This window comes from Ptychodera flava, unplaced genomic scaffold (assembly GCF_041260155.1).
Source record: "Ptychodera flava strain L36383 unplaced genomic scaffold, AS_Pfla_20210202 Scaffold_40__1_contigs__length_1388640_pilon, whole genome shotgun sequence".
Lineage (NCBI taxonomy): Eukaryota > Metazoa > Hemichordata > Enteropneusta > Ptychoderidae > Ptychodera > Ptychodera flava.
The window spans coordinates 528,683-548,141 of NW_027248362.1; the positions used below are offsets into that span (position 1 = coordinate 528,683).

The 19,459-nt window shown below is 38.5% G+C and overlaps 2 protein-coding genes across 6 annotated transcripts in view; both read right to left on the reverse strand.

Moving 5' to 3' along the window:
- The window catches only part of LOC139127976 (tyrosine-protein phosphatase non-receptor type 12-like), a 338,072-nt gene that overhangs the window by 44,859 nt on the left and 273,754 nt on the right, over window positions 1-19,459 (reverse strand). For all 4 annotated transcript variants that reach the window (XM_070693830.1, XM_070693828.1, XM_070693829.1 and 1 more), the window contains 2 exons: window positions 6,801-6,855; window positions 5,541-5,643 (listed from right to left, as the gene is read on the reverse strand). In XM_070693830.1, coding sequence (XP_070549931.1) covers window positions 5,541-5,643; window positions 6,801-6,855 — 158 coding nt within the window. The remainder of the gene's footprint in view (window positions 1-5,540; window positions 5,644-6,800; window positions 6,856-19,459) is intronic.
- LOC139127979 (uncharacterized) lies at window positions 13,016-19,396 on the reverse strand. 2 transcript variants are annotated; one of them, XM_070693834.1, is made up of 3 exons: window positions 18,926-19,396; window positions 14,742-15,014; window positions 13,016-14,215 (listed from the first exon to the last, which is right to left on the reverse strand). In XM_070693834.1, the coding sequence occupies exons 2-3, from the start codon at window positions 14,991-14,993 to the stop codon at window positions 13,514-13,516; spliced, it is 954 nt and encodes a 317-aa protein (XP_070549935.1). In that variant the 5' UTR covers window positions 14,994-15,014; window positions 18,926-19,396; the 3' UTR covers window positions 13,016-13,513. The 2 variants fall into 2 exon arrangements, with proteins under 2 accessions (XP_070549935.1, XP_070549934.1); XM_070693833.1 differs by lacking the exon at window positions 18,926-19,396 and having other exon boundaries at window positions 13,374-14,215; window positions 14,742-15,097.

The window sequence follows — 19,459 nt, forward strand, 5'->3', positions numbered from 1 at the left end:
TGACATTGGACCTAAGGGTTCTTAAGTTATGAGTGGAACAAAATCTGTCTACGGACGGACGGATGGATGGACAGACGGACAGACGGACAGACGGACGGACGGACACACACACAGACATTGTGGCGACATAGGACACCTTTGGTGCTTCGCACCACGGTGTCCAAAAATGGCCACACGGTGGCCATATTGGATTGTATCACAAAACAAATCAATGTGCATATGTATGACATAAGTCAATGTCCTTGTACTAAGTTTGAATAAAATTGTGAATAAAATCAGTTGAGACGTGCCCAAGTTTTGGCTAAGGACGTGAACAAATTGTAACAAAATGGTTACCATGCAGCCATATTGGATCATATCATGAAACAAATTGACCTACATATGTATGACATAGGTTAATGTCCTTGTACAAACTTTGAATAAAATCGGTTGAGATATGCCTGAGTATTATGGCTCTGTACATGAAAAAATCGTAACAAAATGGCCGCACGGCAGGCATATTGGATCGTATCACATAACAAATTGACATGCATATGTATGACATTAGTCAATCTCCTTGTACCAACTTTGAATAAAATCAGTTGAAACATGTCTAAGGGAGGAGGTCATTTTCAAACAGGCGGTACCTCGCGCGGATTCTGGGGTATCCCACTTATCCGTTTACCTCGGTGATTACCGCACCTCAGGTGCCGTGAATATTCATGACGAACTCATTACCGCAGGCTAGAGTTGGGCCATTCACACCTTTATTTTAGTTTCTTTTGCTCTAATGATCGAGGTATCTAGGCGGCATTAAAACGTCCGCGGTAAGTCCGCGGGAATTAAAAAGCTGGGAGGGGTGACGGCTGTGCTGCAGTTTACAAAAATCAGCCTGATTTTTTTTCTTACTTTGCGCGATAGTTGGAGGGACGTGCTGGTTATTTTTAGCTGCAGACGTTCAACACGCATTGAAGGGTCTCAAATTTCAAAACAAAAGATCAAAGGTCAAAGGGTTGAAACTTGTAGCAATTTTACTGCAATCTCTACATTTTTGCCTACAAATTACTATCGTAACTGATCATATATTACCTACCACATTTCACGGAAATGCTCAATAAAATGTTAAATAAAATTTTCAATTAAATATTAACTGAAGCAAAACAATGGATTGAAGCTCTGTATTCAAGATTTTACAGAACAAGGTAGGTATGCTCCAGGTTTTAAACGTTGAGCAAACAGAAAAATGTGAGTGTTTTAAAAATAACCTCGAAATATTTTTCATTTTCTAATTGGAAATTATTGTTTTTTTTATGTTGTTTGCATTGTAGTTTTCCAAGTATGATTGAGAAATTTAACATACCAGCTAGCGTGACTGCCTTGAAATTTATTTACGGATCTGGTCAAGAGCCATTCAAATAATTTACTGATTATTTGCATAAAATTTGACAAGCTCTGCAGTTTTCAGGGTAATGTCATTATTAGGGCAAAATTTTAACGCTGACATGCTCCCGATTCCTACATTTGCGGAATTTATGCCATACACTGATACAGCTATGATCTGTAGTCTTGCTGCGTTTTTACTTGGCAATAAAATGGCTTTCTGATATGTACCACTCAGCATTTTATTTGAATTTTGCTCAATTTCCTGAGGTTTCAAGCAATTTATACATGTATACTGTGAAGGGCTTTTCTGTGTCCGATCTCCCTGAACTTGCATTTGATTTCATCATGTTGAATAACGCTTCACCGTCTATGTAGTGATTTATTTTCGATGTCTTTCTCTGTCTGCTCCTGGTTGTTTCTGAATCCTATGAGCGTTTTTTTAGATTCCCTCGCAAATACGCTCCGATACATATTTATTCTGTCTGAAATAGTGACCCGAACACAGCCTTCTAGACTATCTTACAACCAAAGGAAGTGGTATTGTTTGCACGCTTCCTCTCGATCAGACATAAGGCAAGCTAAATATTCTGATAACAATCGAACGGGACTTGCTTTTAGTTGATATATTACGACAAATGGTGACGAAATTCGAAGTATCAACAAAGGGACCCGCACAACCACCGCAATATGTAGCCCTGCGTACGATGCTGTGTGTTCTGCTACAGCTAATCGCCCGGTGAGCGGGGCGATTAGCTGTAGTGGAACACACAGCATCGTACGCAGGGCTACTATCAGTGTAGTACCGCGATCAGTGAACGTGTATACTGGGAATCTCTCTCAAGGTCAACCTTGCTTTCCCGACTACAGTCCGAATTATTCCGACGTTCACATTGGGTATAGCTTACCATTGGACTAACGTTACGCCCACGAATAGCCGACCATTTCCGAATGAAGCCGACGTTTGTTTCGCTCAAACACGGAAGAGAAAGTCGATGTGTCTTTGGAAAATCGGAAAGAAAGAACCGAAAACTCTCATTCATCAGATCGCACGCTGTTTGACCCACGCGTCCGTTAAAAAGGGAGAGTGGCGCAGGGAGTGTGGAAGTCAATAAGTTGCTTTCACACATTTGATATTTGACAAACTGTTAACGATGTTATAGGTGTGACCGGCGTTTATCCCGTTTTGAACAAAAAACAAATGAAAGTGTTATATTGCCAAACAATAAATACGCTGAAGAAGACTAGGCCACCTGACAACGTGGGGGTAGGGGGGAGGTGGTCGGCTGAACGCAAAGATGATAATCATTGTAGGGTTTCATTTATTTTTTCTGAGGAAGGATGCTGAACATTCACAGTATTTTGACTGTCATGAAGGCAGTATCCAAAGAGTCGGGGCGTTTAAACAGAATGAACAGAGACTATTCAACATATGTCACTACTAAACACTGGCAATGCACTAAGACTTCGTGCGTAGTATTGTAGACATCAGTGATACAAATTAGTGTTGCAGGGTTGACGAGTTCAACGCCCTCTCCGCAGTCAGTCTCACGTTCAACAGACGAAAGTCGATTTCACATGTCCCCTGATGACGCAGTGCCTCGCGAGGCCCGTGTGTTGAACAAGAAAAAAAAGACAGAGTTGAAACCGACCGCCCCAACGAGCGAGAAGCACCAAGTGTTGAAACTGTTATTACGCGGCCCAAATTCCAGTTCAACTTACCGAATAAACGAGACAAGAACTTGCACAAAGTGGGCGGGTTTTCGCGAAGCTCGACGGCAAAATCTATGAGGAAACATATCCACGGTTTAATTAATAGTTCAGCCATGTATCTGATAAGTTAAAAAATGACGTCGCTACCATAACAGTACAACACTACAACATTTAATAATTACACTACCGTCAAAAAAATTCAGCATATAGTCAAAATAACCAATATTTGTCGCGATATTTTCGGATCTTACGACCAACCAGAGGAGATCTAGGGTTGTCCTGTCTTGACCTCGGAATTGCAGCGGAAATATATCCCAAACCCGATGTCGCCGTCACACCTAGTCAAAAACCATCTGTTCGCATCTAGTCTCGCGCCAAATAAAATATGTCGCTAAGTTTCGATGAAATTTAAGCTGCGAAATTGCCATTTTAACATTTGTTGTAGATCGCTGGCTGATCTAGATATCGGGGTTTTAGGGGTTTTTTTCTCTCTCTCTTTTTTGTTGCAAGTGCAACACATCGGCATCGAGAAGCAACACACAGAGCGCCTACGGTTGATTTGACGGGATCACAGAAAACCGATTACATTATTAATTCAAGTGGCATCTAAATACAACACTGTGAAACTTTTAATAACATCGGGATGTGTAGAAACATAACAGAGTGAATGGGATCGGGAGCCTGAGTTGTCGGATTGATGTAACGTACATTCAAAGTTCAAATTTCGTGCATTTCGGGGTTTTTTTATACCACGTACGCGTAGCACGCTCCCGATTCTGAGAAATTTTCTTGGGACCATACTTCTATCACAACATGTTCCTCGCCACCCAAACAAGCTTCTGTGTCCAATTTTTGAAAGGGAAAAAGATAGCTCCGATCTCGGGTGTTCAAATAAATAACCAACGTTTGTCTACCTTGTTTATAACATAATAAAGTTGGTAAGCTTATGCATTACTAAAACCGTGACGTAAAGTTTCGCACTGGGGAAAATATTTAACGTAAGCTGTAGTTTTTATTATTGCTTCAGAACTTGAATATTGTTCAACAAATAGACCTTTAGCTATAAGAAAGAAAACATACTTACATTACCAGCATTTTTACGTCAAGTTATACCATGGTCTCTTTCTTTTCAACATCACGTTTCTTTGTGATCAGTGATGTCATTTTTATTTTAGAAATCTGATCAACTGCCCAATGTTACAGTTGGAAAATAGTACAGTTTTAAAACTGCGTGCATCTTTCCAATCGGCGTATACATTATTGGTGGAACAGAAAATATTTACATATAAAGACTTCTGCATGCCCTTGGATCACCATATCTGTACACGCAATGCTACATTGTTGCAGACGTTTTTCCGCACATTTTTTTGTGCGTGTGTGTTGCAATTTTTCTAGGTCACTTCGACAGACAGTACGCATTGAAAAGTCCCGAGCGCGATTTCTTTTAGGAACTGCCAGATGACCGTTTTAGGATCCCAGGAGGGCATGCAATCTGATTCGTTCAACAATAGACACTAATGTCACTCAACCTAAATTGCGGTCGACCTCTTCAGCCCCCGGTAAAAGCCATTACTGATATGACAAGTTGAACACTCAGATTACCGTGTACGAGTCCTTGCTCCTTCGCTTGACTTGTCACACATCCGCGTTACTGTCGGCAAGATCAGAAGACTACGTCACAAGCTTTAATGACGTGCCAAACTGTGGTTTTCCGCGGGACAATTTATGCATGCGAACTCATTAAAAGGCGCCAGCTGCTTTACCTCACGTCCCGACAGGGTTAGAGGGACACCGCGGACCCCGCGCGAGGTACCGCCTGTTTGAAAATGACCTCCTCCCTAAGTTATGGCTCTGTACATGAAAAAATCGTAATAAAATAGCCGCCTGGCGGCCATATTGGATCGTATCACAAAACAAATCGACGTGCATATCTATGACATTGGTTAATGTCCTTGTACCAACTTTGAATACAATCGGTTGAAACATGTCTGAGTTATGGCTCTGTACATGAAAAAATCGTAATAAAATGGCCGCCTGGCGGCAATATTCGATCGTATCACAAAACAAATCGACGTGCATCTGTATGACATATGAAGTAATCCTTGTACCAAGTTTGAATGAAATCGCTCCTTGCATCTCTGAGATATCTGCGTGAACGGACGGACGGACGCACAGATGCATGCATGCACGGACATTACCAAACCTATAAGGCCCCCTAGACGATGTCCATGGAGACTAACAAGCGACCTAATGGCCTCCTATTACATTGTACCTGGGAAAAAAGAAATGTTGAGGCAGAGACAATTTCTGTAACTTTAAATTTAGCCCACATATATTTGTGGAGTCAAGGTAAAAACTTTTGTTTATTAGTTTGGTAATACAATACTGACTGAACATATCTGCTAACTCGCTAGCTGATTTATAGTCTCGTGTTCATTTTTAAAGAAGGAAATTAACAGATGTCTTACCATAAATTTGAATAGTTTGCCCAACTTTTGACCTCCACTGCTTGATGTACCGTCACCAAGGTGATCAGAAGAACCAGTGTGTTTTTGATCAATACTTTCCATGCTGTCATAAAAGGATTGAATCAGACAGAGGATGTGTTCAATACATATTAAGGAGCGTATCTTCCACTTTGTCAATATTAATTATATCCACTTGTCTATATGGCTACCAGAAAGGTGCATATTTTTGCACAGAATTACAAGAACTTTGAAATTGCTATAAATCCTACAAATACCGGTACAAAAGTTTATGCAATTGAATATGGTAGTCACTTTTTTGTAAAACAAGTTCTTTGAACAGTCAAGTCGGGTACACCACTTTACTCTATTTCTTCCTGTTACAGTCTTGGGGGTATGAGTACTGGTAGCTACCTTTTCTTTTTAGGAGATCCATTTCCTACCTTTACTCTATAGAGGAGTAGGCTAGTCTGAGAGTGCTTAGATTTTCAAGTCAAGCTCTTGGTTAATATTTCAAGCAAGACAAACCTTCTAACATACATTAAGGGATGCACCCTTAGATTTTGGAAGGGGGTCAGGATTCCAGCTGACATGCACATTGTTTGTGGTATAAACTTTGGTGAATCAATCATTCAGATTTTACATAGAGAGCATATCGGTTTTTTTCCAAACTTACATACGTTTTATGAACCAGCTTTAATGGAAATAAAGCATTTTTGGGTAATTTCATTTTTCTTGTTTGACCACCCCTCTCAAAGACTGACTGTCCATTCCTAATGATTAGTTATATATCATTCAAACAATACTTACACACCTGTAAATGAACTTGTCATGTTTGTTATGTTATCCTTGATCATCATGAATCAGTGTGTTATATGTCCTGCGTGATCATCATGCATCAGTGTGTTACATCATGCGATCGTGTTACATCATGCTTGATCATTATGCATCAGTGTTATGTCATGCTTGATCATCATGCATCATTGTTACGTCATGCTTGATCATAATGCATCATTGTTACATCATGCTTGATCATAATGCATCAGTGTTACATCATGCTTGATCATAATGCATCAGTGTTACATCATGCTTGATCATCATACATTAGTGTTACATCATGCTTGATCATCGTGCATCAGTGTTAAATCATGGTTGATCATAATGCATCAGTAGAAAATCATACTGTGGCCAGAAAAGAGCACTGATCATGATCACCACATATCTACGAATATTGCGCAAGACAAAGAGACATTCAACATTTACCTCCCATGACTCCCTGACGAGGCAGTTTCTGCAACATCCAATGGATCACCTTCATCTGAAAAATAGTTATCAAATACACATTTTAATCAACTGTACCATACTCATCCAAGTATAACCCCCTACTTCTGCAACACTGCAGTTATATTAGGGAAGGAGCTTACACTCTAGCACCTCTGCCACACATGCTTAATTAAGGTTACTTTATTTATGATTATATTACCATGCCCTATCCACTGCGTTTTAATTGGTTGAGCTGTAATGGTTTGTTTTCATGCCCGTGAATATGAATAATATCGTAAACATAGTAACTTTACAGCTAAATCGAAACTTGTGATTTGTACAAAGATCATAATCAACCACAAAAATATAATGGAGCATTTGTGGGCCAAGTTTAGACACTTTTTTCCAAGCGAATCTCTAGATTTGCAAAATTTTTGCAGCACGCGCACTACTCACTGACAGGTTCTGGGGCCCTGTTGTCGTTCGTGTGGGAAATTTTCGTAAATTTTTATGGGTTTTTTGGGTTCATTGAGAATATAATTGAAATAACACACTCCGCGCTGACCATTAACGTTTATTTATGGGCACGGGTGAGAGGAAAGCCAAATTAACCGGCTTGGCAAGCCTCGCCCGTTAATTTTTGGCTTTCCTCTCACCCTTGCCCATAAATAAATGTTAATGGTCAGCGTGTTGTCCATTATTTCTATATTATTGAACACCACTCAATCTTTCGATCACTTTCAACAAGTCATCATTGATGACACAGTCCCCATGTTGTCAAATTATGTGTTTTTTTGGCTGATCAGATGTAAATGAGTGAGTGTAGTAGTCATATTTATGTTACATGGTACTTATTGAAGAGTTGATTTAACAGAATAATGGATATACCGGTATCATATTGGTATGTGTTAAACATGGTTGAGTAAATGTATTGGAGATCCACAGGCCCCTTCTGATAAGTAGCTTTGGCGAGAAGTGAATGTCTCTTATCAAATTTGTAAAAATTACAGGGTAATCGTTGATATTCCGTTTGTGTGGTGGAGTGACCTGATATCATCCTTAATTGCTCATCTTATTAATCCTGTGTATGAGTTGGATTTGGCTGGCCCCAATGCTGTGATCATTTACTTAATCAATTAATGACCTGACAGCTGTGTGTAGAGTGGCGTTCTCACTGCAACGTTTTCGGTGGCCCAGCACCGCCCCTAATCCGAGTCCGACTCAGAAAAGAAAGTGAGAACAGTTCCCAATGCCCCTGGGCCACTGTTAATTTAGGACGGAGTTGAGGGGTGGACCTGAGTCCGAGCTCGGACTTAACTTCGGCGCTTGAGTCCGTGTGAACGCATCAAAAATTAACAACGGGGAAAAACGCCCCCACGCGGCGACTTTTGGGCACATTTTGGATGTGACCTACAACCTTTTTCAGTTGCTGCTGCGAGTTCAATCATGGCAGACGTGTCGCACACATCCGGCCGTGGTAACAAATTATTGGTCTGAAGACGAAGTAGCTCTTTTACTGTCCGTATGGTGAGAAGAGGGTATACAGAAAATGATGGACGGCACTTCAAGAGATAACATAGTTTACCGAACGATTGCAGAGAAAGCAGGAGCCAAGGGACTAAGGAGAAGCCCTGAACAGTGTCACAGAAAGATGAAAAACCTGAAGGCGAAATTCAAAGAGGTGATGGACCACAACAACAGAAGCGGTCGGGCTCGGAAGACCATGCCATTCTTTGACGACCTGAGCAAAATCCTGGGCAATCGACCGGCAATAAACCCCAACAGGTGCGTCATTGTCCAGAGTTTCGACAACAGTGATAGTGCCAGCAACTCAGACAATGAAGATACTACATCTCAACAAAATGGTAGGTTGTATACACTTTGCTAGTTTTGCCTTTACCTTTCCAAGAAAGTGTCAAAGTCTCTAGGTGAAGAAAATTAGGTATACTTTGGGTCCTACTAATTACTGCCCATGACTGCCCGTAGCTGCCTGAGGACTGCCCGACAACTGCCCGAGGACTGCCCGGGGAGCAAGTTGACAAAATTTCGCTAATTTCAACACTAAGCAAATAGCTTGAACTAATATTATGCCTGGCTAACCAAAAATATCATTGATTTGGTGTTTTCTGTAGCGGTTTTAGAACCCGAAAGACACTGGGCTGTTGACGAGAAAGACGTCCCGATCTTGATTGTGAGATCATACCATTCAGTGCAAGGGGACTGGTAGGCTATCAAGCTGTACGCGGTGGGCGAGGTTATTGTACCACCTCTTGGACTGAATAGCATGATCTCACTATATATCAAGCTGGCGACGTCACGGTCTTCAAGTTTCAAGTCCGGCGTCTTCCGTGTTCCAAAACCGCCGGAGAAAACATCAGGTTAATGCCAAATCAATGATATTTTTGGTTTGCTGGGCATGATATAAACTGAACCTATTGGCCTAGTGTTAAGATGGGCGAAATTTGGCCCACTTTTTCCGCGGGCAGTGCTCGCCGGCACTTCTCGGGCAGTCCTCAGGCAACTACGGGCAGTCACGGGCAGTAATTAGTAGGACCGTATACTTTGCAGGAAAGTTGGGAACAGAAATGGAAACAGACACCATGTCTTCTAAAAAATTTATATGAAGAAAAATCTATGGATTGCAAAACAACCGCAGAATTAGAGCACTTCACTCTCATGTAGTACAAATAAACGCAAAAATCAGGATAGTGTTGCTTTGTTATCACAGCATGATCACAGAAAGCATACAGTTTTTATCTTAAAGTGTAAGAGATGTTGGTCAGCCTGAAGGATTTCCTGTTGCCTATTGTTTTATGTTGTGTATAGAACAATAGTACTGACAACGAGTTACCATTTCATTTACATTAAACAGGACAAGACAACGATGAAGAAAATGAAAGATATGACAGTGAGTCCAGTTCAGACACAGTTCATACAAGTGCATCACAAAACCACACTTCAGGTAATTTTTCAACAACAAATATTAGCCTATTTGGGTATATTTCTGTGGGGAATTGTCTGTTATGATATTACCCATACCTCTATCCATTTTACCTCCACGGTCTCTCTTGCAGCAGTAGGTTAATTGGCCAATGGTTAAAGCTGAAACATTCAACCCCTGAGGTTGAACCAATTTGCATAGTAAATGTCACAAAAGGTGACGCCTTCTCTACACACACTTAAGTATAGAAGGAAGGGCTATATTTATTCTCTGCTGTTGCATATTTTCAGGGAACAATTTGCAAGAATCTCAATTTTCAAGAATCCCCTTGATATTTTTAATCACACAGACAAATTTGCCTCTGTATGTATTTCTGATGACTGTAATGACTGAAACACTTTAATACTCAAAGTGTGTTTTTGCTGTAACATTTTCCTTTCCTTTTCAGTGAATACCAGTACACCCAGGGGAGTGCCTCTGAAAAAACGACCACGCAGGGTAATGGAAGTCATAGATAACAACAGTTCACCAGAAAAACGTAGATGGTAAGATTTGATTTGCCATCTCTTCTTTCATGAATAATCAATACACTTTCCAGCAAGACAAAATAAAAGCAGTGATAGCTGTTACCAAGGCAATGACCACACTTGTAGAAGTCATTATTGTAACATATTTCCATGCCATCTTCATCTACAGATGCAGCAGCAGAGACAACTCAACAAAAGGGTCCAAGTCAGCATGTCATGAGCGGAGTTGAAAAACGGACAGGTATGGGCATCAATATTTATTTTTTTCTCCCTTTCTAATGTCTGAATCTGTAATTTAATTAAAAATTGTTGCGAAGCTGTGTAGTAGAGCAATGAAGACAGTAGTTTAGGAGTACAATGAAGACAATACTGTGTGGAAATAATGAACATTGTAAATTATGATTTTTTGGGGTTTTTTAATGCAATAGTTTATTACTACCCTTAGCCTGCAAGTCAACAATGGATGTCCCAGTGAGTTGGTGTACATAAGTGCTTGTACTACATTAACCAAACGCAACATTTTCAAAGAAAATTTATTTTGCATAATGGGAATTTTGACGTGTCCTACTTGTGGATGATATTTTTTGTAACCAAGATGTCAAATGAGATACAGCCAATTGGGCTATATGTATTGTTATATCAAAAGGAAATCCATTTCAGTTGCTTGTAATAATAAGTGCATGGAAGGTAAAATAATGGCATTTTATATTTTACTTTTTGTCAAATGTGTAGACATCACAGAGATTCTTTTCTCCATTATTTTTTAACTTTCATATATTTATTGTTTTGATTGTTCTAATTCAGCACTCAGAAAACAGAGGAAAATAGAGAAAGATGGCAAGTTTCAGAAAGGCCTAGAGTCCGCATTGGAAAAATACTTCACCTTTGAACAAAAGAGAGAAAGAAGAATTGAAGAGGCAGAGAGAGAAAGGCAGATGCGTCTTGAGCAAAGGCAAATAGAACTGCTACAAAAACAACTTGAGTTGGAAGAAAGAAAGCAAGCTCTTGAACAAAGACGACTGCATATGGAACAACAGCAACGAGAACAGGACAAGATGATGTATGAAAGTATTTTTTCTTTCATGATGCAGATGAGAAGGCAGTCAACACCTGAGACACCAAGACCCACCAACTTACCAATGCCGAATCATCACCAGCAAATGCAGGGGCAAAACCTTGGTAGTGCAGCATCAACTTCTCAGCGAGACCATTCCATGTTTTCAGGAAGTAACAGTCGGGTACTACCACCTAATTTGCTCTCTCATTCATTACACTTGGCCAATGAATTTGAATCATATTGATACCAACATTTTTTGTTGCAATTTGTATCATTTTTTCAAAAGGAGACTTTCGGTAGCATAATTTTGTCAATATTTCACCTACATTGTATTTTCCTTTCAATTTCAGTGATATTTAAGTGTATTACTTTCCCTAAAATACCACAAGAAACATTTACAGCATTTTCAGATTTACATACTTTGCACTGATATTTTCAGAGTAATTTTTTTGCATTTTTGTCATTTTAAGAACAGATCCGTACTTTAGATTGCATAATGTTGTCAATATTTCACCTACATTGTTTTTCATTTCAATTTCAGTTCAATTTAAGTGTATTATTTTCCCTAAAACACCGCAAGAAACATTTACAGCATTTTCATATTTACATACTTTGCGCGGATATTTTCACAGTAATTTTTGCCTCTTTAAGAAAGGATCCGTACTTCAGATTGCATAATGTTGTCAATATTTCACCTACATTGTTTATTAATTTCAATTTCAGTGCAATTTTCCCTAAAACACCACAACATTTACAGCATTTTCATATTTACATACATTGCACAGATATTTTCACAGTAATTTTTTAGGAAAAAGCCCAAATGCATAAAATATTATTTGTAGTTTTTACTTTTTATTCTGTTTTTTTTTAATGGTTTATGGACATGTATTAACATCCAAATTCACTGCATTCTATGATTAAATAATAACACACGCCAGCACTGTCATGAGTACCAGCCTGAGGGAGGGCAACAAATCGTGATCTTGCCCGTGCTAGCATGTGTTATAAATTTTATTACACCGAAAAAATACTGCTGTTTTCGAAAGTTTGCTTAGAATGCAGTCCAGTGTCGATCGAGACTCGCCACGGTGAAGCGTTCTATTTTTTGCTTGATCGTAATGCTACATGAAGTTGAAGGTCAATTTAAATTAACGTCTATAAAAACAAAGACAGTGTTGTTAAAGCTTTTCTCGTTTAATCATTAATGTACTAAATGTCCTCTACTTCAGGTCCAGCCAATTTCTTGTACCTTTTGCGGCCACTGCTTTACAGAAAATTCCAAGCAAATGTACGCGATGATGTGGTACGTGCAGAAAGGACGCGCGGTATTCCAGAACGTGGTAGCGGGCTATATCACTGCACGCGGCAGGGCTATATCAGCGCACGCGACAGGGCTATATCACCTAAGCCATGTTCTATCACTTTTTGTTCTATATCACGTGAGTGAGGCTCAGCCAATCACAGTACCTGGATAATACGTGAGGTGTAATAAATAATAATAAAACATGTCGTGCAATTTTTCAACATATTCAGTTTCAGTGTGATATTTATTGGGTTGAAAGCTCAGTAACGGTAAAGCGTAACTCATGATAAACTTTGTTGTATTTTGACTAAATTCAAATCATAAACATTGTGCCGTGTGTATTGGCTCTGTGAATAAGATAAAAACTGGATATTTCAACAAAATCTAGGGAAAACAAGACAGTTTATTCGATCAATGGAACAAAGTTTTAACTTGACATAAGTCATTTGTCACCAATAAGAGTGGTGACTACATGTACCAGATGGAAAACAAGATTCACATGCTTTAACAACAATATAACGATGTGGTGTACTTTAAACAAAGTCTGGTAATTTGCCATTTTATTCCACAGAGTTAAAAACAAACAAACAGGGAAAACCAAAGTTGTAAGTCAGAGATACAATGTATGTATTTATAATTATTCTGTTCCACATTGGGAATCTTGTGAAAGTTGTGGCAGACTTTGAAGGAAGAAGGTAATTACACATGGTTAGTGGAACTTTCTTATTATGAATTTCTGGAAAAAGGAAAACACAGTGAGAAATTTCAGAAATGATAAGAGTCCTGCTACAACAAAAGCCAAATGTCACTTTCTTCATGTTCATCTTGGCAAGAGACAAGTCAGTTTGCTGGTGACACAGTGTATATCATGCACTCAAAATGGTTCTACAATCTATTGTCCTGAAAATACTGAAGAAGAGTCCGCCTCACATGTGCTGCATTTCCATGGTCCACAGCATTCACATTGCCAGCTGGCACATCAAATTCCTCTTGGCCATTTAACCACTGGTCATTAAATGGGTTGTCATGCCTTTTGCACAAGTTATGCAGAATGCAACATGATGCCACAATAGTTGGTATCATGTCAAGCACACAGTCATGGCGTTTAAGTAGGCACCGCCACCTACCCTTGAGATGACCAAATGCATTTTCAATGACCATTCTGGCTCTGCTCAGACGCCTGTTGAAGTAGTTTTCATCAGCTGTCAGTGAACCTGTGTCTGAGTATGGTTTCATCAGGTGTTTCTGTAATTGGTAGGCTGGGTCTCCAAGCAGCATAAGGGGAACTTCTGCATCCCCTATCTGTCTCGTTGTGTCTGGCAATAGTTGGTTGTCTGTTAGCCTCTGATGAAGTTTTGAATTGGCATAAACACGGGCATCATGTGCACTGCCTGGCCACCCAACGCACATGTCAACGAAACAGTATTTATCATCTGCAACAGCTTGTAATATAACAGAATGAAAATTCTTTCTGTTAAAGTAGTCCCTTGCATACTTCTCAGGTGCGATTATTGGGATGTGGGAAGCATCAATTGCCCCAACAACTTGAGGGAAACCCCAGCGCTGCTGGAAACTGTCAACCACTCTCTGTTAAGAAAAATAATATAATTACCATCAGTTTGTTGTAATATTGCACCTATTATGGGTTGATGACAAAAAATAAATCCTTGCAGCTCATAATAGAAATATTACACAATACTGTGTTAAAACCTTGCCGCCAGGAAAAATATTCTAGATGTACATACAACTGACTGTTCTCTTCTTTTCCTTTGCTGGCTTCACTTTAAAGTTTATGCACCACTCAACTGAGATACTACTGATACTACTTTCACACAAGCAACGATAAACAATTCCAAAGACTGTCAAGTAGACACAGATTTTTTTCCCCAGAACAAAATGACATCGACCCATAAACTCAATGAAGATATCCTTTTCTTGTCACAAGCATGTCACAAATGCACAAATCTTTCTCATGTCATTCCATAGTGAAAAATAGAAGTCCTAATCAGAAGACAAGGATACTGAACTGGGGATGTACTGTAAAGTGATATTACAAACATAAGTCGATAGTGAACAAATAAATACACTGGATTAATTAATAAAGTAATTGTACCTCCAATTCGTTTCCACTTGGAAATCTAATAATCTCCTTCAAGAATTCTTCATTTATTTTTTGACATGTTTCCTGAAAAATGCTGCAGGCTGTAGATCGGGCTACTCCAAACAGATGCCCGATTGTTCTGTATTCACAGTTGGTTGACAGTCTCCACAAAGTTATTGCAAGTCTCATTTCAACAGTCACTGCCCTTCTCATTTGGGTATCGACACGCTCAATCCTTCTCCGAAGTCTGTTGCAGATGAACATAAATGTTTTTCTCGTGTCATTCTAATATGGGGAAAAAAAAGACTGTTAGACATATTTCCATGTTACAACAAATGTTCCCGAGGACATGTATTTTTGTTAGTCCCCATGGACACCGTCCGGGGGGGACTTATAGGTTTGGTCATGTCCGTCTGTGCGTCCGTGCATTCACGCAGATATCTCAGAGATGCCTGGAGTGATTTCATTCAAACTTGGTACAAGGATTTCTTCATATGTCATACATATGCACGTCAATTTGTTTTGTGATACGATCCAACATGGCTGCCATGCGGCCATTTTATTACGATTTTTTCATGTACAGAGCCATAACTCAGACATGTTTCAACCGATTTTATTCAAAATTGGTACAAGGACAGTGACCTATGTCATACATATGCATGTCAATTTGTTTTGTAATACGATCCAATATGGCTGCCGTGCAGCCATTTTGTTACGATTTTTTCATGTACGGAGCCATAACTCAGGCATATCTCAACTGATTTTATTCAAAGTTGGTACAAGGACATTAACCTATGTCATACACATGCACGTCAAATTGTTTCATGATATGATATGGCCGCATGGCAGCCATTTTGTTACAATTTTTTCATGTCCTTAGCCAAAACTCAGGCACGTCTCGACCGATTTTATTCAAACTTGGTACAAGGACATTGACCTATGTCATACATATGCACATTGATTTGTTCTGTGATACGATCCAATATGGCTGCCATGCGGCCATTATGTTACGATTTTTTCATGTATGGAGCCATAACTCAGACATGTATCAAGCGAATTTATTCAAAGTTGGTACAAGGACATTGACTTATGTTATACATAATGTACTTCTATTTGTTTCACGATATGATCCAATATGGCCATATGGTGGCAATTTTGTTATGGTTTTTTTTCATGTCGAGAGCCATAACTCTGGCAAGTCTCAACTGATTTTATTCAAAGTTGGTACATGGACATTGACTTATGTCATACATATGTATGTTGATTTTTTAGACAGTAAGATCAAATACGGCTGCATGGTGGTGATTTTGTTACAATTTTTCATGTACAGAGCCACAACTCAGACATATTTCCACCAGTATAATTCAGAGTTGGTATAAGGACATTGACCTATTTCATACATATGCACATTAATTTGTTTCACGGCATGTAGCAGTATCATATCAATTACTGAAGTTTCGTAATTAGGCTGCTATGTCAAGAAATACTGCATCAAATTTTATGAAACTTGGTACAGATGTTAAGCTCACATAGCTTTAACAGTGAAAAAGACATTTATCAGTGTCATTTTAATTAATTTGTCATTGCATATGTAATGAACTTTCCTATAATTAGAGTGATATATCCACAAATACTGCTTCAAATTTGATGAAACTTGATACAGATGTTGATCTCATAGTGTTGTAAATAGTGCATCAAACTTTATGAAATATGGTACCGGTGATAATCTGTTAGTGTTAGGATAGTATGGAAAAATGTTTGGCAACATCCTGTCGATTAATTCCTAATTGACTCATTTAATGACCTTTTGTAATTAGGATGACAGCCTACATTGGTTTTATATTTTCACCACCATTGAACTCATTCTTGGCCATTGAGTGCCATGTGTATCAAAGTATTTTTATCACAGACCTAATTAATGAAGAGGACTCTATCCTCTCTGAGGACTTGTAATCAAAGTACCATTAACAAGTGGGGACTGTGTCATCAACGATGACTTGTTTTCTATCACTATGGTTTTTTGCAAATTCATTGTCAGTTTCTGTGGTCCTTTAGCAAATTAATTATCAGAATTCAAACTACTTTTGCAGCAATACACACAGTGAACATTGGACATCTCTTTTGATAGCTCCATGCTTGCATACACTGCCGTGTGTCCATTACAGTTTGCCTATTTTCAAACTGCATGGTGTACACTTTGCTTTGCAATCCATCTGCACCATTAGGTAAAAAAGGTAAACCTGAGAAAAACCTGCACCTGAACAGTACACTGTGGTTCAATTAGTTTGAACCCAGGGTTGGTTTACAGTAACACCATGTATGTATGTCTTTTTTTAGCCTCTATGGTAACACTCTGTTCAGCGCGTTACCTAAAAAGTATGGTGCTGGCATTGGACTCGAGCCACATCGCGTACCAAAGACAGCAGTTTACCTCCAACATGGAGCTGAACTCCTTGCCTCTAACATTACTCTTACAATACCAGATATGAACTGTAAATGCTCACGTGTTTCATTGTACATGTATATTGCAGTTATGTGTAAATTTGAACCTTTGCCACATGTTTGCAACTTCATTGAAAGTATTATGATCAACATAATGAACAATATTCACCACAGATTAAACTGTATCGGTCATTAAGTATTCAAATATGCAATTAGCTGAAATAGAAATAATTAATTTCTTTGACTGCTGTCATTGTATCACCACTTTATATAGCAAGTGTAATTGCCATTGGTCAAGTCCTTCAAACTATATATTCCAAACTTTGAAAGCTCATTAGATATGCAAACTATTAATTAGCTGACATGAAAACTTAAGTGTGAAATGACTTTCAATATTGGTATAACCTGGTATAATCATTGATCAATATACATAGCATGTTATGCCAACTTTGATCAAATAAATCCAAGTATGTATCCCTAATTAGGAAAGTTAATTAAATATACACAGGAATTGGCTGAAGCAAAAATGCTTTATAATGTAAGCCTATATAATAGTATCTTTAAGTTACATAGCAATTTTCATCAATTTTGGTCATGTAAATTCAAATATATATCCCTAATTTCAAAAATTCATTAAATATGCAAATTAGGAGCTGGATGAAGTAAAAATGCTTAATCACTTTCAATAATGTCGTATCATAGCATCTTTAATGTACATAGCAAGTTTTGTAAACTTTGATTTAGTCAATACAGATAAATATCCCTGATTATGAAAGTTCATTAAATATGCAAATAAGGAATTGGCTAAAGTTCAAATGCTCAGAGACTTTCAATAATGTTCTATCATAGTATCTTTAATGTACATAGCAAGTTTCATCAACTTTGGTCAGGTCAATTCAGATAAATATCCCTGATTATGAAAGTTCATCAAATATGCAAATAAGGAATTGGCTAAAGTTCAAATACTCAGTGACTTTCAATAATGTTCTATCATAGTATCTTTAATGTACATAGCAAGTTTCATCAACTTTGGTCAGGTCAATTCAGATAAATACCCCTAATTAGGAAAGTTCATAAAATATGCAAATTAGGAATTGGCTGATGTAAAAATGCTGAATGACATTTAATAATGTTTTATCATAGTATTTTTAATGTACATAGCAAGTTTCATCAATTTCGGTCATGTAACTTCTTAAATCCTTAATTTCAAAAATTCGTTAAATATGCAAATTAGGATTTGGATGAAGAAAAAATGCTTAATGACTTTCAGTAAGGTTAAATCATAGTATCTTCAATACGCATACCAAGTTTCGTCAAGTTTGATCGAGTAAATTCAGATATATACACCTAATTAGGAAATTTCATTAAACATGCAAATTAGTAATTATCTTTCACGTCACCCATTAATATCTTTCAAAGCTGATATATCTTGGTGTGATCAACATTTGTAGCGAATCTCATCAAATTGTGTGCAGTCATTGTCAATATATATCAGTTTTTTCTAAAATCATTAATTATGCAAATGAGCAAAAAGTAAGCAAGCCACACCCACCAAAAACTAATCAGTTCTTGCCATTTGCAAACTGAATCTATGTACCAGATTTGATTCTGATATAATGAGCCGTTTTTGAGATATTGAGTACACAGACAGACAGACAGACAGACAGACACACACACAGACAGACAGACATCGCTGCGACATATGCCCACGTGTGTCAACACGTGAGCAAAAAATCTACCTTAATTATACATACCTGAAGTTTTCTAACCACTCACGGTTATATCCCAGGTCTGCAACACTACCGTCTGCCACCAACTGTAAGAACGTTCTCTCGTCCAGAAAGTTCTGATCCCTGGTGTTACTGCATTGATCAAATGGCTAAGCAGTATAAGCAGGAAACGCATGTTCGATTGCCTACGTCGTCGAAAAGCAGATGCATTGTCGATTTGTGGATTTACATTCAACACTTCTAGACCGTCAAAATGGTCATGAAGACGACGGCGAAGTCATCTAGAATGCATATTTAGGAGTAGAAACTGGAGACATGTCGCTATAGTGTTCTCGACGTCCGCCATCTTAATTTGTTGATGTTGATGTGATATGACCGTAGGGGACGTTTAGGTCGGTGTTAGTTTCAAAACAAAGGCCCAAACTTACGCGTGTGGACGCTCACAGTATTCTCGGGCTATAAATCCCCTGTATTTGCAAAGCTTCAACACAGACTCTGCAACGCCCAAAAAACTCACAGTGAGAACAAGACTTATATTGATTTAACAAAATGATTGGA